The sequence below is a fragment of the Uloborus diversus genome, chromosome 8, assembly GCF_026930045.1.
Source record: "Uloborus diversus isolate 005 chromosome 8, Udiv.v.3.1, whole genome shotgun sequence".
NCBI classification, from domain to species: Eukaryota; Metazoa; Arthropoda; class Arachnida; order Araneae; family Uloboridae; genus Uloborus; species Uloborus diversus.
In genome coordinates, this window is record NC_072738.1 from 3,380,584 (window position 1) to 3,404,922 (window position 24,339).

At 32.4% G+C, this 24,339-nt stretch overlaps 1 protein-coding gene across 1 annotated transcript in view; it reads right to left on the reverse strand.

The window, feature by feature from the left end:
• Positions 1 to 22,874, reverse strand: part of LOC129227251 (nuclear protein localization protein 4 homolog) — a 38,152-nt gene extending 15,278 nt beyond the window's left edge. Inside the window, exons 1-10 of the mRNA XM_054861768.1 lie at positions 22,773 to 22,874; positions 19,138 to 19,218; positions 17,175 to 17,290; positions 14,346 to 14,552; positions 13,126 to 13,174; positions 11,052 to 11,140; positions 8,780 to 8,903; positions 5,397 to 5,576; positions 2,783 to 2,941; positions 1,168 to 1,294 (exon numbers count right to left, since the gene is read on the reverse strand). Coding sequence (XP_054717743.1) covers positions 1,168 to 1,294; positions 2,783 to 2,941; positions 5,397 to 5,576; positions 8,780 to 8,903; positions 11,052 to 11,140; positions 13,126 to 13,174; positions 14,346 to 14,552; positions 17,175 to 17,290; positions 19,138 to 19,218; positions 22,773 to 22,775 — 1,135 coding nt within the window. The 5' untranslated portion in view covers positions 22,776 to 22,874. The remainder of the gene's footprint in view (positions 1 to 1,167; positions 1,295 to 2,782; positions 2,942 to 5,396; positions 5,577 to 8,779; positions 8,904 to 11,051; positions 11,141 to 13,125; positions 13,175 to 14,345; positions 14,553 to 17,174; positions 17,291 to 19,137; positions 19,219 to 22,772) is intronic.
• Between the last annotated feature and the right edge of the window lie 1,465 nt (positions 22,875 to 24,339).

The following is a 24,339-nucleotide window of genomic DNA, read 5'->3' on the forward strand; positions in this document are numbered from 1 at the left end:
GTTATTCTTATATAACTAATTAACATATTTATGCAAAACAGATGAAACCATTTGACAACCATTCATAGGGAGCTTTTCTCTAATCAAGAACATAGGTTTTAATGAATGAATACAGCATTTTAACAATAAAAGAATAAAGATATTTTCTTAAGTACACAAGTTAACTCTATTTAAAATGATTTCCGTATGTAATGAGAAAAAATCTTGGATTGCTTTTGTAATAAACAACTTTGAAATGCAAGGGAAAAAAAGGAAAAAAAAAGCAATTAGTTAATTTCAAAATATATAAAAGAAGAATACAACTTGGTTATAAAATTAAAGAAGAACTAAAGTCTGAAGAAAAGAAAACCTTTATATTATAATCTGAGGTGACAACAAATAGTATAATGGCAAAAAACAAAGTTTTTTTAATTGAAAGTTAAAATTATAGCAATTAAATTTAAAACGCGAAGTAATAACTCTTAAGCTTTTATAATATTAATTCAAAAACCAAAGATTTCTTCTTGAAATCGTGATTATAGTACGCTAATTACTTTGAGACAATGGAATAAAGGCAAAGGAGCTAAGGCACAATTGAAGGCTTCCTCTTTGCCTGTATGGTTGCTTATTTTACGTAGCATTGAAAGCGTAAAAGGAAATTTCAAGCTAGGTAAAATAAACAACCTAACAGACACAAAAGCAATCTTAGGAAGTTCATCCTGTGGTTAATAAGTAAGATTCAATACTTTGACGTTGAGGAGAAAAGATGCACAAATATGCGGCAGTGTATAATAGCACCTCATTAATTTTACTTTTTTTTTTGAACAGATAATTGATGAAAAATGCATAGGGAATTAAGAGTACTTAATTTTGTAAAGCAAAAAAAAATTTTTTTTTTCTTCAAAAAAATAAATTTTTCCTGATTTTTTGTTATTTTTTCAAAATTCCCTGATATTTCCCTGACTTTTCCCTGATCTGTCGCCACCCTGAATGTAGATCTAAAAATTTCTTTATTCTTCATTATTATTTTTTTTATCATGTTTACGTCTAACTTTTGCAACTTTGATTTGAAAAGGAACTTTAAAAAAATTGCCCAGATTTTAGAGATTTCTGATTTTGGATTGTTGAGGTTGTTCTGTGCAAATATTGACGGAGAGGGAGAGAGAGCTTTAAAATTAAAAGTCTTGCCTGTGAAACAGATGGTTACAAACTTGGACCCAAAATATCCATCTGGAGAAAGCTTGCAGATGTTTGGATGCTGGTTTTGGAAGTGGCCAGCCATTATACACTCTTGAGCACTTAAAAAATGAGAATTCTGCAATAAAAAATTCACATTAAAACCAAGGGTCAATAAATTTTGAGTATATGGAAACTATTAGAAAAAAATTAGCAAGAGGTAGAGTCATATTAAGGCAGATCACTATAAAGAATATTACACTTTATAGAATTCTGAAAATACAAATATACAGGGTATTCCACTTCAATCTACAAGACCTTTATTTCCACAACTGTTCGTCATAGATGCATACTTCCAATTGCAAAAATGTTCAAAATGAAATGCAGATTCAAGACATTGAGAGTTTGAAGCAAAAATAAATGAGCATCACGACTTCCTTTTACACCAATTTAATATCAATTCCCCATTATTGGCAATTTTACTGTGATTCGATTGTTTACTCTCTAAATATCACCAATAGTGGCCAAATTGAAACCAAATTCAAAAAGAAAAAAAATCGCCAAATTTGTCGCCAAGTTGGTGACAAAACTTGGCGACCAAACGATGACTTTCGCCAAGTGTCCGACAAATTATAACACAACTTGAGTTTACATCGAAATTAACAATGATTTCCCCCAAAAAAGGGGCAAAAGACCCCCTTAGGAACATCCGAATGCAACCAAAAAGGGAGGTGCACAACTAGACCCCACTAGGAGTCTACGTACCAAATTTAAACTTTCTAGCACATACCGTTTTTGAGTTATGCGAGATACATACGCCCATACATACGAACATCACGAGAAAATTCGTTGTAATTAACTCGGGGTTAGTCAAAATGAATATTTCAGGTGTCTGTAAGTTCTTGGGCATATATCCACGTGTGATTGGTTCGAAAAAAAAACTCAACATTTATTCGGGGGTGAGAAAAAGGGAAATTAAGGCCAATTTTTGAGTTAAAATTTTTTCGTGAATAAAATACTCTTTTTTGTAAAAGGAAGTGAAATGAGTCAAAAAATACAAAATTTAACTTTTTATACGGGTCCTTGGTCTCGTAATTTATATTTAGGGAAATAATCTCCATTGAAAAATATTACTAACACAAAACACTTCACATTTGTATGACCAAAACTCAAGGAGATATTCCAGTTTAAAGTTTTAAGGGACCATACAGATGATGAGATTGGAACTTATCGCCCTTTCAGAAGAATGACAGGTTGTCGAAATAAGAAAAAAAACAAGGTATTTATATTTTTCATTGCTGTTCAAAAAATAATGCAAATGTTATGCCGTGATAGACAAAAACACATTGTTATGGCCTCATACCCTAAGTCAAATACTTCTTGTTAGATATTGCCACATTTATAGGGTTTATACAGCATCATAAATAACAATGAAAACAACACTACTTACTATACTTAAAATTAAGTTGTTTTTCGCCTCCAGCTCATGTGATTCCTATTCCGGGCTGATGAGTGCTAAAAAGCACGAAACTGCAGTCCTCGGATGGAATAGCTGAGCTGGTAGTGTATTTTAAGTATTTCTGCCTTAGCCCTGGCTTAGGGCGGTAACTTACAACTAACTACTTACTATGTTTCTTATGTTTTTCACAGTTCCTTTCTGTAGGTCTTCAGCGATGAGATCTGTAAAAATCCAGCCTACTTTTGCTAGACCTAAACTTTCAGCTATTTTATCTACAATTTTTGCTTTTTCATCTGGGAGAAACTTTATGCAATCTTTTGAGCCATCCTGGAGAAACAACAAGAGAGCCCATTAGAAAGAGTTTCAAGAATCAAAAGATCAATTTGTCAAATTAAAAAAATATGCAGCAGAGATCAAGAAATAAATAAATCTAAAATTATTTTCAGATTGGAGAAAAAATCTTTAAGCCTATTTTAATAAAATTAAATATTTAGAGCAGCAGTGAGCAGTCTCTGATAAAAGAGGTAAAAATATTTTAGAGTGTTTCAGACTAATCCAATCAAGTGATTAGGAAGAGGGCGGGGTTATATTTGTTGTGAGCATTGTCCACAAAACATAGCAAGTAGACGACTGTGGTCAAATAGCATTTCCAATTAGTGTTTCTGTGATATAAATCATTTCTACAATTTAAAATTTACATCGGTTATCCTAGTACAGGAGGTAGGGGCGTGTTTTTTCTAATTTTAATAACAATATAAAAATTTTACTACATTTCAAAGTTTTTAAATAACAATTTAAATCAACAGTAATTCAAAATTCAAGGTTCACACTGACTTTTGTTTAAATGACAAAAAGAGAAAATCTGCCATTTTGAAACATCACTAGTGGGGTTAGGATAAACTTATACAAAAAAATGCTTGCACTTGAAATGACAGAATGGGGGATTTAACAAAATCAAGCACTGTGACCAAAGGGTTTTTGAACTTAATACTCATACCTTAAACTCAGCAGAATATAATAATTGCTCAACAGAGTCTAGATCAGTGGTCGGCAACCTGTCGATCGTTATCGACTGGTCGATCTTGAGCCCATTTTAAGTCGATCGCAGCAATATTTTGGGTTTTGCTTTCAGTCAGATGACCATTAAAAACATTATTTTATGGAATAAAATTAAGTTTAGGCAGGGCATCCAAGTCTGAGTTGAAGGAATAAAGGATCTAAATTGTACGGAGTCGTTCATTTTTTCCTCTGACTCTGCAGCAATGGGTTTAACATCGAATTCTATAGTTATTTGAAAAAGTTCCAAACTGTTTACACCCTCTGAAATTTCTTCAGTCATAATTTTATCAATTTAAAGCAAGTAACATAGTTATCTGAAAATATTTTTATGTGTGTTAATTGTGTTCACATTATTTATTTTAGCAATTTAAAGCAACTGTTTAATAAACATCAAAGTCTGTTTGGATAAGAGTTAACCTACAACTTATAGTTAGCACAGTCAACATAACTGGGCGTTGTTATACATCACCTCCCCCTCCAAACCAGTCGAGCTTTGTATTCACCAAACTTAGATCTTAAACTCAGTCAATGTAGGATGCTGACCACAGTTCTAGTTATTAATTATAGCTACATTCCCCCCCCCCCCCCCAAGATTTCTTACATTTTAAATCAGTACAACTTTAGTTCTGATAAGAGTTGAGAAGCAGCTATAGCTTTAATTATGCAGAAATAATTCAAAATAAAAACAAAAGTTTACATTAGCAAGCAAGGCTTTATTAAGAGGGGATTTAGACGGTTCAAAAAATACTTTTTCATGTCATAAAACTTTATAAATATAACTATTTAAGAATATGTATGTGCCAATGCAAAATTCCGATTAGTTCCTGTGCTCATTTCTTCGGTTTTGTTTTCTTTTTCAAATATCTTTTTCTCAAAACTCTTTTTTGCAAATGGTGGGCATTCTAGCTCAAAACGTTAATGACCAATCATTCATAGAATTGGTGAGAATATTCTTTATTGAAGTACAACCTATATGAACTTAACTGTGGGATGATACTACTATTAAAAATATGTTTTAATGCAAAAAAGGTTTAAAAAAAATATAACATTGTAACCAAACACTTCAAAAAAATGTAATTTTAAACTTTTTTAATCACAATTAGATGCATATTCTTAGGAATATGTTGCTAACAGATTTTTTTTTTTTTTTGTAATAATTACAGATAAAATTGTGATTTTGGTAATGCCTACCAGCAACAAGTTCTGGTGGCAAATGTCCATCGACAGCAGCTTTTAACTGCAATATTTCTGATGGAAATAACTTGAAAAAATTACAAAGTATACTTCAAAACGTGAATAAAATATCCTCCAAGTTTGGACAAATTCTATCTATTCCTTCCTTGTAAAAAAAAATCACGAAAAACACTAAAATTTTGGCGTCCTAAACTGGTTTCCCCTCTTAAAAACATTCAAAAAAAAAAAAAAGAAAAAAAAAAAGGAAAAAAAAATTAGTGCTAAAATATAGACAAATAATGTCCAGAAATAAAGAAAAAATCATCAATGACCTGCAACAAATAGCTATTTAAAGGGTACTGTGGCCTTAAAAAAAATTTGAAATCAACTGCACTTTTGGGGACAGAAAAGACAAAGGTTTTTCAAGTAATATGAACTAATTATTGAAAAAACTTCAATCTAAAGCTATTTCCAACTAATTTAACATTAAAAATTATGCCAAGAGAAAACGATATAGTCTGAATGTGGAAAGAAGCGTAAATATAATTACTTGTGGTGGTTCATAAATAGCACAGACCGTGGCCTTTATTCCCAGGGGCACATCCTTGTGAGGCTCGTAGTAGCCGTACAAGATACCTACTCGCTGGTGACCGGTGCATCGCCAGTAGTTTAGGAACCTTTCAACAAGGAAAGGATTCTCAAACACAATATTATCTACATGTCTGTAAGTCTGAAAGTAAAAACAAAATATCATTTAATGAAACAAAAAATGTAGTTGAAGGGTTCCAGTAAATTGAGGATAAGACACAATTTAAAATTCAGTGTGTGATAATGCATATCACATTTTTTTACCCATTTACATTTTTCCCATGTTTTCGGTCATTTTAATCATTTTCTTCCCCCATTTTGTTGTTTTTTTATTTTCTTGTGCATTCCACGTTTTCCCCGCGTTCCCCCGTTAAATTTCGCACACTTTACGATATCAAAATATGACTTATTCACTTTTCCCATCGTTTAGCTTTTTGTCAATTTTTCAAGCGTCGATCCGATTTTTTGCATCTTCTTGTCGGCCATTAAAATGGCGTAGCGTCCCCTTCCCTTCGTTGTTTGGGCGCCAAACGCACTCATTGGTTCCCGCGCATCACCGCGTACCCGGATCTGATCGCTCATTTGCCGATTCATTTTTCCACCCCACTTCACTCTACTTGCTGCTCTCTGTCCGCTCGGTCGCATTTTCTGCGGCTCCGGTTTTTGTTCTACGATGGCGATAATGAAGCATCGGTGCACGGCGTCTGGGGACGGCCGTTGCTCGCCGCAAAATCGTTAATAACCTCAACATGAGGTGAACGTTTCATTTTTTCATATATGTTTAAAATATATTAATCAAGACCGTACTTCGTCGCAGCTGAAGATGAGTGCATTGATGATCCATCACCTGTTTGAATGATGGCGTCCGATGGCGGCACGCAGAGTGCACCTGAATCGTCCCCTTAATGTAACTGCTTCTTCGATGATCTACATACCATGAGGTGACGGCATGGATCCGCAATTACCTTGAAAGTATCCTGATTCCTTTTTAAGCGTGTGACGAGCTCAACGTTGTCACCATGGTGATTACAGCCTGCACCATTTTCGTCTCAACGTACATCGGCCTGCAACGGACATTTTTTTTTATCAAAAGCCATCCCTCGATAACATCCCACCATATTCATAGCGAACTGTACGTCCTTCGTCCATTTCAATTTAAATATTCTACCACCCTCCGCGAGAACTCTACCTTTTTTTTGATCGTTAACGAACTTAGCAACAAAACCCAGCTCCATTCATGAACTCTTAAGTCTGTATTCCTCGCATTTGTTTTTTTTTTATACTAAGTGAAATGTTCTGGTGATCACCATGCCTAGTGCCTGTCTTCATGTCTGCTTGGAAGTAACGTAGAATAAAGAATGTGTGGTAATTAATTTTGTGTTTTCTATCGTCAACAAACACCACCCCCGGGTAAGTCTCTTTTAAATTTTTGTTCTTGGGCATTCAAGGCAGTCGTTGGTCTGAGGTTATGCGCGGCAGCGATGCTTCCACTTCCACGGCCTAAAATCGTGTTTTTTTTTTTGTCATGTTGCGCGCGATTAATTTTATCAATGCACTCATCTTCAGCTGCGACGAAGTACGGTCTTGATTAATATATTTTAAACATATATGAAAAAATGAAACGTTCACCTCATGTTGAGGTTATTAACGATTTTGCGGCGAGCAACGGCCGTCCCCAGACGCCGTGCACCGATGCTTCATTATCGCCATCGTAGAACAAAAACCGGAGCCGCAGAAAATGCGACCGAGCGGACAGAGAGCAGCAAGTAGAGTGAAGTGGGGTGGAAAAATGAATCGGCAAATGAGCGATCAGATCCGGGTACGCGGTGATGCGCGGGAACCAATGAGTGCGTTTGGCGCCCAAACAACGAAGGGAAGGGGACGCTACGCCATTTTAATGGCCGACAAGAAGATGCAAAAAATCGGATCGACGCTTGAAAAATTGACAAAAAGCTAAACGATGGGAAAAGTGAATAAGTCATATTTTGATATCGTAAAGTGTGCGAAATTTAACGGGGGAACGCGGGGAAAACGTGGAATGCACAAGAAAATAAAAAAACAACAAAATGGGGGAAGAAAATGATTAAAATGACCGAAAACATGGGAAAAATGTAAATGGGTAAAAAAATGTGATATGCATTATCACATATGTCAATTTTTCAAGCGTCGATCCGATTTTTTGCATCTTCTTGTCGGCCATTAAAATGGCGTAGCGTCCCCTTCCCTTCGTTGTTTGGGCGCCAAACGCACTCATTGGTTCCCGCGCATCACCGCGTACCCGGATCTGATCGCTCATTTGCCGATTCATTTTTCCACCCCACTTCACTCTACTTGCTGCTCTCTGTCCGCTCGGTCGCATTTTCTGCGGCTCCGGTTTTTGTTCTACGATGGCGATAATGAAGCATCGGTGCACGGCGTCTGGGGACGGCCGTTGCTCGCCGCAAAATCGTTAATAACCTCAACATGAGGTGAACGTTTCATTTTTTCATATATGTTTAAAATATATTAATCAAGACCGTACTTCGTCGCAGCTGAAGATGAGTGCATTGATGATCCATCACCTGTTTGAATGATGGCGTCCGATGGCGGCACGCAGAGTGCACCTGAATCGTCCCCTTAATGTAACTGCTTCTTCGATGATCTACATACCATGAGGTGACGGCATGGATCCGCAATTACCTTGAAAGTATCCTGATTCCTTTTTAAGCGTGTGACGAGCTCAACGTTGTCACCATGGTGATTACAGCCTGCACCATTTTCGTCTCAACGTACATCGGCCTGCAACGGACATTTTTTTTTATCAAAAGCCATCCCTCGATAACATCCCACCATATTCATAGCGAACTGTACGTCCTTCGTCCATTTCAATTTAAATATTCTACCACCCTCCGCGAGAACTCTACCTTTTTTTTGATCGTTAACGAACTTAGCAACAAAACCCAGCTCCATTCATGAACTCTTAAGTCTGTATTCCTCGCATTTGTTTTTTTTTTATACTAAGTGAAATGTTCTGGTGATCACCATGCCTAGTGCCTGTCTTCATGTCTGCTTGGAAGTAACGTAGAATAAAGAATGTGTGGTAATTAATTTTGTGTTTTCTATCGTCAACAAACACCACCCCCGGGTAAGTCTCTTTTAAATTTTTGTTCTTGGGCATTCAAGGCAGTCGTTGGTCTGAGGTTATGCGCGGCAGCGATGCTTCCACTTCCACGGCCTAAAATCGTGTTTTTTTTGGTTTTCGTATAATTTGACAAAATTAATCGCGCGCAACATGACACAGTGACTAGTGATAATATTTTCATTTACATTAAAGGGAAAAAAAGTATGAAATAAAAAGGAGATTACTTGTCTGTTAAGAGTAATTGCATTAGGTTGACACTTGGTGCAGATACCTTGGGGCCACGGTAGATGCTCTTTGCAGCCACTTTTTATCTTGCAGCTTATATTTTCCAAGGGAGCAAATTTACCCCTGAAATTACAAAATACGGCCTCATGTAGAAGAAATCAATGCTGCTAGCATAAGGAAAACATATTCTAATTATCTGATAAGATTATCGTTTAGCTTCAATAAAAAATAAAAACACAAAACCCTTTATAAAAGTAACTAAGTGACAGCAAATTAAGAGCTCCAATTTCAATAGTCGCGTTAATTGCAAAGTATTTAAAGAAATTATTAGATCCTAAATGAAAGCAGCAAACAGTTAAAGATTGTAAGACACTGTATAAACCACAAATGAATCACTTCTATACATAGCAATTTGTCCAAAAAGCTGAAACAAGTCACAGAACACACATTTCTGACAAATAAACATTTCCTTCATTAACCTTTTAAAAATTTGTATACTGTAGTGTAAACGTTCCCGCCAAACACACAGGGTTCATACTCAATTTGGATAAAAAATTTCCATGACTTTTCCAAGACTTTTTCATGACTTCATAAAAATTTTCATGACCTTGTTACATGAAGAGAATAGTACTATTTATGTCAAACTTGACAATTTTTTCGGAAATGGGCATTAGAAAAACTTTTACATGAGTGCCATTACCTCATTGGAGCACTTACTTGTGACTGAAAAAATATCAGTGCATACTGCTGAAAGTAATAAATTATTCTTATTTGTCTTCATCACACAAATTCAAGTAAAATAAAAATATAATGAACGCATTACACTGATGTTTAAATGTCTAATAAATATTTAATAAATAGGGCAGAATAGTAATGAATAGGATAAAAATTGAATAAGTTTAAAATAATAAATTTACTTCATAAAAACATTGCCCTTTGATGTCAATAGTGCATCTTATTACTCATGTAAGTGGACAGCATATTCGTTCATTAAAGTAAAGCCACATTTTACAGCAAATTCATTTTTCCAAACCAGATATTTTAGCTGGCTAAAAAGATCAGGTTTGCGAGTTATATGTTGGACAATTCTGTTTTAGAATATTAGAATTCCCCTATTTCTATGTTCTGAACTATTTTTATGAATAAAGAATTTTCTATGAAATTTCTATGTTCTACCTGACTAAAGTCTTCATTTTAAAACCTTCAACATATCAAGATAAACTCTGATAAATTTAATAATGAACTTTTTGCAAGTAGTTGAAAACGAACTCGGATGCAATTGAATCACACTTTTTGAGGGGGCGTGGCAAAATCAAGAAAGTGAGAGTCCACTACTACAATATAAAATATAAGAAGTACTCAAAATAATGGTGGGTTCAAAATTAGTAATGCCCCAGTAGTAAAATCACATCACAAAAAAAGATGAGCGGCTATTACAGAAGCGGATGAAATTGGATTCCAAAACTCGGATTTGTTTTTGAGATCGTTCAATTTATATGCAATATTACTAAATCACTCAGTATTTCTAGCGCTCTTTTAGCAATTGTTGCTCTCTTACTGCCAAGACATTTTTTCCATGACTTGAAATGAATTTCCATGACTTTTATGAAAATATTCATTTTCCATGACTTTTCCAGGTCTGAAATTTGTTTATTTTTTTTCCATGACTTTCCAGGATTTCCATGACCCGTACGAACCCTGAACACACCATAGGCAACTTTTTCTATGTTGCCTTTCATGCAGTTTGAGACATTAAAAATAACTTTTAGATGGTGGTAAGAAAGTAAATTGAATAACATAATAATAAAAAAAAAATCAGGAATTATTTTTTCCCGCAGTATAACTTCCTCCCTCCTTACATATATAAATATAAGTATCAGAGACATTACGCTATTATTTCTAACAAGTTAGCAAATTATTATTTTAAGCAAGTGCATAATTTATATAGAAATTCAGCAGCTTGAATAATTTAGTAAAAATTTTTATGAAATAGTGTAGAAAAAAATTAAAGTAGAAAACTAAAATGAATTAAGAAAATTTGCATAATGAGTTGTAAAATTAATTAAAAGGCAATCAATTCAAAGGAAAAGAGTCAGAGTTTTTCAACAGCAACAGCACACAGATGAAAACAGTTAAGTTATGCTCAATAACGTTACTTCAAATTGTAAGATTTTTTGCTGGAATGAAGATAAACTTTTTCTTTACATGAGGTTAAATGATCCTGGAAATGATGATGCAAATCATTTGGTTAAAAGATACAGAAAAACTTACTTGTCAATGCCGTGCATTAGCTTCTTCAAATAAGAATGGAATGACATGTGCTTAATATTCTGCTCACGTAAATAATTCTCATCATAAGGCTGAAACAGAAATAAGATGTAAGTGAAAATATCTTTTCAAATGCTCAAAAGTGGAGCAGTTTTACATGAGACTAGGATAACATTTGCGCATTTTCAGTTTCAATTAACTCAAATTAGCATAAGTAAATTGGCAAATATTACTCTCAAACTCAAAAAGAATTTTCATACAATTTTTTTAGAAAATACACAACTAAGGTTCTAAGGTTCTCCCCGGAGGAAAACAGTAAAAAATAAACAAGTACTTGCGTGCAAAAAAGAAAAAGTTTAATAAACTTTTTCAAAAAATTACTAACATGTTTCAGGGTTGCAAAATGGAATGAGCTTATCGATTTCTTTGCAAATTTATTCAATTATAACGGCATTTGTTAAAACTTTTAGGAAAAAAACAATGTCATATTGAATATGAAAGAGATCCTCATTAATTTAAACTATGTTACAAAGATGCTCAAAATTGTAAAATTCACAGAAATACTACTTCAGCATAACAGAGTCGACTCTGAAAATCTTTGAACTGCCATTTAGTAAACAAAAGCTAAAATTTTAATAGCTCATTATTGTACACATATACACTCATTTTTGTAAAGTAGTGTTATAATGATCAATCCGAAAGAAAATAATTTGCAATTCTTCTCTTTTTCTTTCTGAGCAGATTTTAAATTTCCAATTGTTCATTGATGCCTAAACAATTAGAATTCATTGATGCTTTTTCTTATTTAGTAATTTTATTTTTTTACTCTGATTTTGTATTAATGATATGAAAAGAATAAATACTAGCACACACTGGATGATAAAATATATTTTTTAAAGAATTTCCAAAAAAGAAAAAAAAGAAAAAACCTAAGTGCGTCTCAAAAGGCCATACCAGCTTTTTTTTTTCTTTCAGAAATTAATAAGCATTAGGCAGTGGCAAAATTCAACTTTTTAAGTTCAGATTTATTCAAAAAGGATTAGTTTCTAAGAGAGGAGAGTAGGAAAAATTTTCATTAAACTTGTAGAAATAATCCAAAAATTTAATGAGTTTTAAATCTTAATCAAGTACAAAGCCAATTTTTAGTAGAACAGTACAGAAAAAGAATCACTTGAAATTTTTATTGATCCATTTTCACACACGTAATTAAGTATTTAAAAAACTTCAGAAATTAAACTTCAACAAAGGATGCAGAATGACTGCAGGTTTAATTCATGGGTGTAAATCATATAGAAAAAGTTGCACTTGAAAATTTGCTATTAAACATTTTTAAAAGAAGAAAACGGATCTTCTTTACTGCAGAAATACATAAATTTGATCATTGGAGGGTTTGAGGTGATGATGTAAAACAATATTTACAACATGCACCTCAAACCCTCTAAAAAAAATTAAAAAAAAAAAAAAATACTGGTAATTTTACATGTACTCAAGCAGATTTTGTAAATAGCACAAAAATCGTTCAAATCTTATATGGGTGAAAGACTTACACCCAGACTACAGTGAATTCAGCAAGAACTGATAGTGGAAATAAACAAAGCAACGTGACAATACTGTTGTCTGATTGGCAGGCGATTGATGGGATGACAAGAACAGCGCCAATCAGATGACTGAAATGTTCCTGAGAAGAATCGCCCATCTAATGAGTAATTTATGAAAGTGGCCAAGGTTTGTGCTAAACAGCAACCCCTTTGTTTACATTTGCTTTCAATTTTCCCTGAATGCCCATAAAAATACGACTATCAATCAGTTGGCAAAAACTAAAGAAAGGGTGGAAACCAGGTGTTTAAATGTTTTCGGAAAAAATCAATAGAAAAACGATAGAATCTTTAAGCAAACTGTTAGTAAAGAATTAAAGCATTTATAAGCTTGGTAAACTGGTAAAAATTTACCAAAAAACAAAAAATTTTCACATCACCTTTTTATTCTAATCTTAAGCATACTATGCAAAAAAAAAAAAAAAGAAAAAAGCATAGTAAACAGTTATACAAATACAAGTCAGAATATTAAGACTACTTACCTCTACAGGGACACAATGCACACATTTCCCATTTGGACCATGGTGACACCTGCAAAATAGAAAAGCCATCTTACTGAAGAAAGAGATAGATAAGTTACGTAAAATCAGTGAACAAAAATTGCTAGAAAGATTAAGATTGAAAAATACTGCAAACAGAAGAGACACAAAAAGATAATAGCTTAATTAACTTCAATATTTTGCCAGCATGAATGCTTTCTTCAAAATGTTTTTTTTTTTTTGAAATATTTTTAGAAAGGATTATCAAAGGCATAAAAATTTTCCCTTTAAGCACAGAATGGCTTATGGCAAGTTAGAGTCGCATACTCTTTGCCTTATCGATTGGGCAGATAACTATGCAGATTGATGCATAATACCTTTATTAGTACCTAAAATTTTGATTAATAAAGTTTGAGGTATGTTGAGCTACGAAAAACGGATGAATTAAATCTCATTTTATTTATCAATAAAAAAAAAATTCCACAACCAGGAATAAACATAAGCAATTGAAATTAACACAGCGACAACATAAAATCATAATGATTGAAACACTGAAATTTGAGCCCAACAACATTCATACTTATTGCTTTTCCACATGCCTCTAACAAAAATTCAATGGCACTTTTCTATTGCATTACATCACATCATTACCTGCATTTTCAATCGAGAGGTTATTCTTCATTTCAGGCATTTTCGCCATATTTGTTCAAACTTGCATATGAATTACTTATTTGGCCATTTTGTACGTTATTTGTGTTTCTATTGAATTTTTTAATAAAGAAAGTTTTTAAACAGAAATAAAAGTTCTACAAACTGAAAAATAACCTGTCAATTAATTTAATATAGCTACTAAAATGTAAAATAACTTACCAAATAAAAAAACAAGTCATAACATAACGCGAAAAGTTTGATTAAAATAATTTTAACTAAATGGAACATAAAAAGCGCCATTAAAATGTTTAACAATTCAACAAATATATTGAGTTATTAAAAAATCATTAACATGTAAAATTAGAATTAGATGAAGAAACATGGCAGACATGAATATGATATTTTTCTATTTTTGCCAAGGCAGAAAGTAAACCAGTTGGCAAGCGAAGTGACGCACCTTCAACTGAAAAGTACCAACTCAGCAAACATTTAATACTGCCTAACAAATAAGGGTGACCCCAAATTAACCAACAGGTCTGTTCGTATGTATAAAAGGAGGAGATATTACTCACAACTCGGGATCTCTTTCCCTTTGGATGCATCCATTCTGCTTGAAAAGGTAGACATCCACTTTGTCCTCCACCAGGGCATTCGTCAGGTCGGGAGTGAAGTCGGAGAAGGACCCCTTGCGATCGCTCTCCGAAACGACAGAATTGGAGAGGGGGGAGGAGTCGGAGGTGGAATTGGATCCATACACAAGATACACTGTGTCCCCATGCCTGTAATAGCACAACATGCACATTAAGTACATATCTGTCAAAATTTCAATTTAAAAACAGTACATTTTTTCACAGATGATCGAGGAAACTTTTAATAAAATTGAATGATTCTTGTCCTTCCACTAAAAATGACAAATTAACTTTTATAAAAATTATACCGCTAGACCCCGTGGCAGAAAGCTGCCAACACGCGACATTGTCGCAGAATGAGACAGTTTGTGCAGAAAGATTTTGCACTAAAAGGGGAAAAAAAGGAAAAGGAAAAAAAAGTCAGCAATAAAATCATTTTGCAGAACAATATCTAATCATAGCTGTTTCGCGGTAAGAAATGTATCGCAACAACAAGTTAAGAATAAAAACCGGTTCTAACCAGAACTTCTCCCCATGTGGAGCGATTTTAAAGCAACCTAGCTTGCGTTCAACGAGCTCGACCAGTAGCGAGCAGTCAGTTGATCACGTGACAGCTAATGACATCAGTGCATGATAAAGCATTGGAGCTGACGTCATTACTTGTCACCTGATCAACCTACCGATAAGCTACCGTTCGATCTACGAACGCAACCGTTGTGTTGATCAAAGAACAGTGGTTTTTTTCGCATTCGCTTTGCAACGCACATGTTTTTGTTTGTTTGAAAGACTTGTGCAGACTTATTTTCAAGCTTTTTTTCCACCTTTGTTGAAAAATTAATGTAAGCCTTTAAAAAATGGCTTATTTGCAGTGTCGTAGGTTGCAGCAACAGATGGAATACTTGATAAATTGTGTGGTATTTTGGGCTGACAAATCGTTATTCAGATAGGGGTGCTTATATGAGTGAAAATCTTTTCTCTTTGGAGGAGCTATAGATTAAATTATTTTTCATCATATGGAAAGGGAACTTTTGTTTGCTCCAGTACTTGATTTAAATTCTTTTTTATACATGAGGGAGGGGGCAAGGTTGGATTTCTTTTTTGCTTTTCATGCACATAAAGTATTTCAATAAAATCCTTTTTTTTTCTGGGCGGTGGTTGAATTTTTGATTTGTTCTAACTAAAATGCGTATTTTAATTAAATTTATTTTTCTTTTGGGGGGAGGGGGATACTTTGTTTGTGATATTGTGTATTGCATACATTAATTGAGGTTTTTTTTATGGGAGGGTAACCTTTATTTATTCATGTTTTTCCCCCAAAGTACATGCATGTTTTAATTTTTTTTTAATACTGTAATGCATATTTTAATTAAATTCATTTTCCTTTTTGAGGAGGGGGATACTTCGTTATAATTGTGCAATGCATATTTTAATTTAGTTTTTTTATGGGAGGAGAAGGAGGGGTGATCCTTATTTATTTTTTCAAAACACAAACATGTTTCAGTTTTTTTTTCCTTTGCGGAAGGATTTTTTTAACCCGAACTGTAATGCATATTTTAATTGAAAACTTTTTTCCTTAGATCTTATTTCTTAAAATATTAAATAGGTATTGCATCTGTATTTTTCTGGTTTTAAGAACTACTGATAAGTGCTAAGGAATTAAGACTGAAAACGTAAGTATGAGAGTGGCACTGGCATCTCTGTTTAAGCAATCATCCCCTTACTATAACACAATAATTTACATTAGCATTACATAAACTAGCATAATAATTTACATTGCTTTTGGTTATATTTGATTTTTTTGTCTCCACTTACCAATTGCTGTGCGAAATTTGTTAATAAATAAATAAATTTTTCACTTTTGAAATGAATTGCACTTAAGTTTGTTCATTAGTTCATTTTTCACTTCACGGAGCATTCTTGCAGAAAGAAATTAGGTCCAGAAAATTTGTCCTAGAAAGTGAAATAAAATTCTGCCACAGGGCCGCTAGATTGCTTTATTAACATGTCTTGACGTTTGGAAAATAGGCGAAAAAGAAAGAAAAAACCTCTTTATTGTTATTTTTTCATGATAAATGTCATTTTCCTATTTGTCCCTAGCCCACCTTGAAGCAAAATTAGTTCTAAAAAGTTAGGAATTCAAACATATTTGTTAAAAATATATTGTTAAACCTTTTAACTTCTGTGCAATGTTGTAAAATAAAAAAAAAGTCTTTTCAAGGTTGATACTGTTCTGGAAAAAACAACAAAAAATATCCTTTCATTTTGTTGGCATACTCATGTCTGAAGTTAATGATTACACTAACCCATAATTTAATCTTTGAATTCTGGTTTCATGAAAAAAATACACTAGGGTCTCAATATCTGAGCCATGATTATTCGAGTTTTCGCACGAACAGAGCAATAAAATATTTCAAGAACTTTTTATTCTGTTCTAGTTTATTCATGTAAACATTTAACATACAAATGGACTTAAAGCTATCAAAAGTATTATTGAATGCATGTATACAACAAGAATAGGCGACACCACAGCCGGCCTATTATCCTTCAAAAAATGTTGAAACATTGCTGCAAAAACGTGACAAAGTAACATAAAACAAAACATGATTAAGGTCTTGTTTTAAGTAAAAATTCTTCAATCCTCGTACAGTGTGCTCTTTATGTGTTTTTAATTATAATATGAATTGTATGAGGTACACTAGTATACATTTTGGATAAAGTTGTTGGAGAAAAATTACATTCAAGGGTAAACTTTCTGTAAATATTTCTTCATACCTGAGTTCATAAGAAGAGAGACGCTTTCTGTCAGTGGCAACCAGTGGAGTTTTTTTGTCCCTTTCTTTGTAAATACTAAATGACAAGACACTTTCTAAATCAAAGGCACTTCGAACCTGCAATAGAAAAATGAACGACTTTTAGTTTTACATGAAATTAAAGGCATATTTATTTTTAGGTCCACATTTTGTGCCTGGGGCGAAACAAAAAAAGTGAAATTTTTCTTTTTGCGGAAAACAAGAGCTATTTTTTGAGCATTTAGGAAAAATATTTTAAACATCCTTTGTATTGTTAAAAACCCTGTCATATCATAAACAGCATGTTTAGCTATTACAAATCTGATCTGGAGATTTAAAAAGTCAGAATCGTCGCCTCTGACGAGCAAAATGGGATATAGAAGAGTATCTCAAAAATCCTGTTCATCACGTATCAGTTCTGAACTCGATTTTATTCAAACAGTTTCAACATATTAGACGTTTGCAAAGATAAACTATCGCTACTTGTACAAAAGTGAAGCATTTTAGGTACGAAAAAATAAGGTTAAAGTTGCCGTTAGCTCATATGGTAGGTAAAATTTCTCTCGAACACTGCTTAAAAAAACTCAAACATCTATGCACTTTGTGAATTTTGCTCCAACTCTTTTAGTAGTTACCAAATACTTAAGAAATAAAAACATCTTGATATTATTTACACATTATCTGACCACTAATTAGGTTATTACTATAAAAGCACAGGTAAAATCGTGCTGCACATGATAAGAACCAAATTTGGAAATTTTTCACATAGCTGATCAACCATTAGAGCTTTTTTTTTTTTTTTTTTTAAAGGAATGTAACAATGTCAAAAAGAAATTACAAATCCAAATTTAAGTGATATTAATTTACAATAAAAGCAACAATCAAACAATCTTTCACACACAAACAAAAAAGAAAAGAAAAGAAAAAAAGAACTTTTCACTTACAAGTATAAAATTTGCACATTTTTGATAGTAAGCATGCTTATAACATTTTGCTTTTTTTTTTCATTTTAAAATATTTCAAAAACTACAGCAATACGTTCTAGATTTTTAATAATCGATTTATGAGTGTTTCAGTTTTTTCCTACTAAAAATAGTTTTTTTCATACAGCAGTTTCTTGTAATATTTCAGTAATAAAAGAACTTTTAAAGTATTATACCAAGAGTCTGTTCTGTCATTATTTTCTGTGACAGACATAAATTACTTAGGGAAAAAAGATGATTATCTTGTAAAATCCAAGCTCTTTCACATTAACAAAAAGAAAAATCATGAAACTAATGTTAAGTACTAATGATGTTTTTAAAAATTTGGGGAGTCTAGAGAATCATGCTAATACTTTTGACAATATTCTGCTCAGATAATACTAAATTTTGCAAAATGTGCCAATACTTAAAACCAATATTTATATGTTTTTTTTTTTTGAAGATTTCTATCTTAAAGCTCTAAAGTGGCTCTGCTGGACCTTATTTTATTATTTTTTTCTGCATGGTAAAAGACAGGTGCAACATTTATATTTTTAACAGTTTCATTTTGATAATAAATACAACAAAAAATGATGATTGAAAAACTAACAGAGTGGCGGCACAGTGGCATAGTCGTTAGGTATTGGCCTCTTACACCCAAAATAGCAAGTGTGATCCTTGCTCTGATCAGAGGATTTTCAAGATGCAGAAAATTGATAGGATTCATGTCTTATGATTATGCAGCCTATAAAAGATCTCTCAAATGTTCTTTGCAAATTTAAATTCCTAGTACAGTTTCACGTAAAAAAAGTCGAGGTACCTCCACCTGCTAGAAAAGTGGACATCAAAATTATGATGGTTATAGCACCTGCTGACAGTGCTATCACGTAGAAGAATGGATGCTATATTGGGGTAGCACATGGTATGCAAAAGAAAAAGACTCTAATGCAGTCCTATCAAACAGAGCTTAAGAGCAATACATACCTTTGTAATAAAGGTGGATACACTTTCAGTAGACTTGCATTCGATCCGTTTAGTACCATTGGGAGATTGAACCGCTACCAACTGTCATAATAACAATAATTAAAAATGAATAAGTTTATTTAGAAATGATTATTGTACAAATACTGCAATAAAACTTAGAATAGCTTTTAGAAGTGAAATCATTTCTTAACATGTGCATCAGGGGTGGTTCTGTAAAAAGTTTTTTTTTTTTTTTTTGGCTGAAATTGATCACTTTTTTTAAAGGAGCACATAAGACACCCATAAATAAACTTCCAACTTATGGGTAACAATAAAACATAAAAAACTTTCACATTCATTATATTTCATGAATAAATTAATTAATAATAATCAACTCTGTAGATGAAACTCACAGGCAAATTGAGGATCAATATAGGAAAAGAACCTTCTACTATAACAAGATGGATGTTTAGATTAACCCTAGAGAAATGAATTTTCTTTTTACACCAACTTCATCTACATTAAGTAGATTTATTATTTTAAAATTAAAAAAAAATAATTTCAAAAGCAAATGAATATTAAATGGCAAATCACCTTCATAAACAAATAAAATGATTTTCTTCAGCTGCATATTTCATACAATATTTTGAGTTAATGGATTTCATATATTTGTGAACAAACACTTAATATTTTGAGCTCTTTTTTCTGGTTACAGTTTCATATTTGAATAAGTAATAGTAAAATTAAATAATGGTCACTAAAAAAAAAAAAAGTACCAAAATTTAAATTTAACATCCGAGTATTTCCTCTTGCATTAAAATTACTTTAAATGTGATAATATTAGCAAAAACAATCAAATAATTTTATACTATAGTGCTAAACAATAACTTTCATTCATCCTATAAAAAAATATACGTTTATTTACCAATTCTCAAATAGCACATTTATTACTATTTGTTTGCTGCATATTGAAGCATTCGGTCGAACCAAATATTCTGCTACCTGTTAAACAGGAATACCAAATACCAAGCAAATATTTGGTGCATCCCTAGTTGAAACCAAAATTGTAACCACTCTCACTTTGGTAGGGGTTTTAACAAAGACATTTCTAAATGAATATTTATTGTTCAATCTATTTGACCAATCAATACTGATTTTGAGAACTCCATGTCTCTGGTAGAAGCTTTGCTTTGTAAGGCGGAGTGCACTTGGTGCTATTTCCTTCTTTTTGTGTTGTAATTCTTTCTCGTTTCACCTTATATGTAAATAAAATAAAAAACTCCAAATTCTTGAGAGAATGACAACCATCTTTCTTAACGTTTACTAAGGACACACCATCCACAACAATACTGATCTTATCTATTGATTTGATGAATGATTTTGGAAAACTAATAAATGAGAAAAAGAGTTAACGTTAGAAGAAAGCTAATGTTTTTTTTTCTTACTTGATTAATATTATTTTTGATAATTCAATAATTGAAAAGCATCTGCAGTCAGGTTCAGAAAATGCACTAGAGTTAAGCCCATTAATACAACAAATAAATTAATTGGAAATAGGGTTGGGTTTTTGATGTCAAAAACTCAAAAATTTGAAGAAAATGCCAAAAAACCTGTCGAAAACTCAAATATAACCCTTATTGACATCTTTCATAAACATATAGAGATTCCTCATCCTGAAACATCATAATTTATTTTTCATATCATTTAAGTAAAATAAAAATTAAATTTAAAAAAATTCATTAAAATAAAATTCCTTAAAATTAATTTGTAGGCAGCAAAAAAAGTTAAACATTAAAACTTAAATCCAGTTTTTAAAGTGGTTCTGTTTAAACTTTTTAATAACAAACAATTAGTTACAAGTAATTTTATCCTTTTGTCAATCTAGAAGTGAAAAAATATCATTTTGTTGAAGAAAATGAATGTCTTCCATCAAAAGGTGAAGATTTTAAGAGAGTTCGTCTCCAGCAAAATTATATAGATAACTATGTAATGAAAACCACTCTTAACACAAAAAAATGATAGGTTATTAAGCTGAATCTGCATCATATCCAGGAAATTAGTTCTCGGTTCAGAATGTCTCTGCAACAATAAGGTTGGAAAAGTCTAAGAAAAATCCAATATTTCTGTCAAATTCGTACAACTCGTGGTGTGTTTACATTCAAACCCATGATCTTCAGCATTTATCGAGAGGGTCTTCTCCAGTTTTGGATTGATCCATTTTAAACTTAAAAATAAACTTGGATTACAAAAGGCTACAAAACTGGTATTTTTCTACCGCAAGCTTGGAAAATTAAAGGAATTAATAGTCATTAAGTCTAATTTTAGCTATTTATAATTACTTTCTATTCTATAATTATAATAGCTCTTTCATTTATTTCTCTTTTCTTCTACAGACAAGATGCCTGTTGAAACAAAATTATGCTTCGATTGTTTCCTGAACATCATTTTAGAATTCTAAAACTCCAAAAAATTATTCTAGTGTCTAAAGTCAAAAACTAGAAAACTATGATGAACTTTTTAATGTATTTTTGTAATCAATATCAAACTTATGCAGGTTTTGGACAGAAATTTAGGTTTTCGACAATTTTGTCAAAAACCATATCATAAAGAGGATTTTTACATGACGGTAAAAACTGCGGTTCAAACCGGATAATACCTCCGTCAAAAACTTGCCAACCCTGATTGGAAGTTGTAAAAATAACATCAAGGGAGAACCTTTCAAAAAGTGAATGTCTCGTTATACTTCAGTCATGACTGCTGAATTTTTTTTTTCTCAAAAGCTTAAGGTATGTGTATGTGAAGGAAGAAATGGGTTGCACAAGAAAATACTGCTCGGAATTTGTGCCAACTGTTCACCTTATTCAACAGTTTGGCTTAGCTTATTTTGAATTCCTTAAAATCTAACAATATTAACTTTAAATATTAACAACTTAACAATACTAACTTTGTATTTGTGTGCCTTAAGGGGACTTCAAGAAACTTTGAGTGAACTTCTTTCAACGTTTGTTGAAGGAGAGAAATAAGTTCAAAAACCTTTGCTTATACAAAGCATCTTTAACAAACAAGAATTTGTCTCAATTTGTAACTCTGGTCAAACGTTACTCTTTTAAACTAAAACAAAAGCCTGCTTTCAAACATCATGAAAGTATCAATCATATTTCAGAAAACTGCTTGACTACCCCTTCCCCCAATTTTTAAGAAAAGTAAGTAGAATTTATTTAAAAAATGCTTATTACACAATCTCATCGATATTTTATCAAATCCAAATTTATTCCTGCTAATTTCTCCGAGAATGCAGGTGCTTTCAAAAATTGCAGTCTAAAATGAGTATATTAATGACAATCAAGGAGATTTATCAAATTAAAGTAAAAGATCAAGAACAGAAAATTTTAATTACAATGGAAATTCTATATTTTTTTCATTTAATCCCTTTCGAAGAATTCTACTTCCTGTTTTTAAAGGAATGATATGAATTGAGTAGGAAATATCCTTAAAACTGATTTCATAATTTACACATCCATTGTTTGTTTTAAACCGAAGTGTATAAAATGACAGAAATCAAACAAATGTAAAAGTATCAGCTATCACAGTACAAAGATACATGACGATTCGCCAAAGAATACTATTCTTTATTCATCTATAAAATCATGTCTCACCATTTTAAGTTGTTATCAAATTTTAAAAATCATAGAAACTGTTATCAGCTGTAAAAAATTTATATGCAAGAATGACCAACAAATCTCACAGCCTCCATGACTATTATTCCTATTCCTATTCGATGAGCCATCTAGCTCATATTTTTAAAGAGGACTGCGTGCTTAAGCGCCTAGCCTCTGTTCTTTAAAGTTCTTATTTGCGTCAAAAGGTGGAGCTTTAAGGTGACGGAGGAGACAAAACAAAAAAAAAAGTCAAACAAAAAAGGACAAAATCGCGGACGGGACGCCGTCCAGCGATAAAAGTTGCGAATCCAGAAAATCAGTTGTCAAATGAGAAAATTCAGGAGGGATAATGTTAAGCAAATTGTTTCTTGCCCTGCGAAAATTACTGCATTGTTGAATACGATGACTAACTGTATTTGTCACTTTGCAGTGAGAACACATTGGTGATGATTCACTTTTCATACGAAAAAGTTTTTCTTGAGTAATGTAGCAATCGGTGATTAGTCTGTTTAGCAGAATTTCTTCTCTTCTATTTCGGCATTTGATTTTATTCTTGAGGGGAAGCTGTCTGTCCTTGAATTTTAGAAAATACTTGCTTTCTTTCCACTTGCTTTCTCTTTCATTTTTTAAGTCAGTTTTGATTTTGTTTTGACAGTCTTTCCACGTGGAGCATTGAATTTTTGGGATATAGTCCTGGCTTGTTGCTTCTTTTGCTAGTAGGTCGGCTTGTTCATTTAGTTGAATTCCAGTATGACTGGGGACCCATACGACTTTGATATTATTTTTGTCTGCTAAAATATTTAGGATGTTTCTAGTTGCCGTAATTGAATTGTCTTCTTTTCTCTTTTTGTTTTGAATTGCTTTAATTACGCTTAAGCTGTCTGTTAATATAATGGTTGATTTCATGTTGCTTATTAGGAATTTAGCTAGATAGTAGATAGCTGTTAATTCGGCTGTAAAGATAGAACATATGTCTGGAATTTTTATCTTCCTTATGATTTCATTGCTGTGTTTTACAATTCCGAAACCTACTTTGTTGTTCATTTTCGATCCATCCGTGGCGAAAATATCTGCATTAGTATTGTCTTGCATATAATCGTTGAAAACTTGTTTCATTACTTCTCCATTTTTGTTGTATTGTAAGAATTCATCTTTTACAACAAACTCCAGTTGAGATTCGTGCCAGGGCGGTATATTTTGACTGGAAAAAAAATTATATTGCTCATCAATCAGGTTTTTATTATATTCTTTTACATAGTTGATAGCTTCATTTACTAAGTCGTTTTTCGAGTTAATAAATTGTCGATTATAGATAAACTTATTATTGTTATTATTTTTAAAATATTGCTTTAACATATATTTTATTAAATTCCATTTTACTCTCACTTCATATTCGTCAATTTCTGTCATTCGTCTAATGGTGTCATTAGGAGCAAAGGAATTTAGCTTTAAAATAGTTCTAATAGTTTTGTTTTCCAGGACATTAAATTTTCTTCTATTGCTTTTTGTGTCTTTGGTTCTGACTATACTTCCATAATTGATCTGTGGGATTATGATTTGCTTC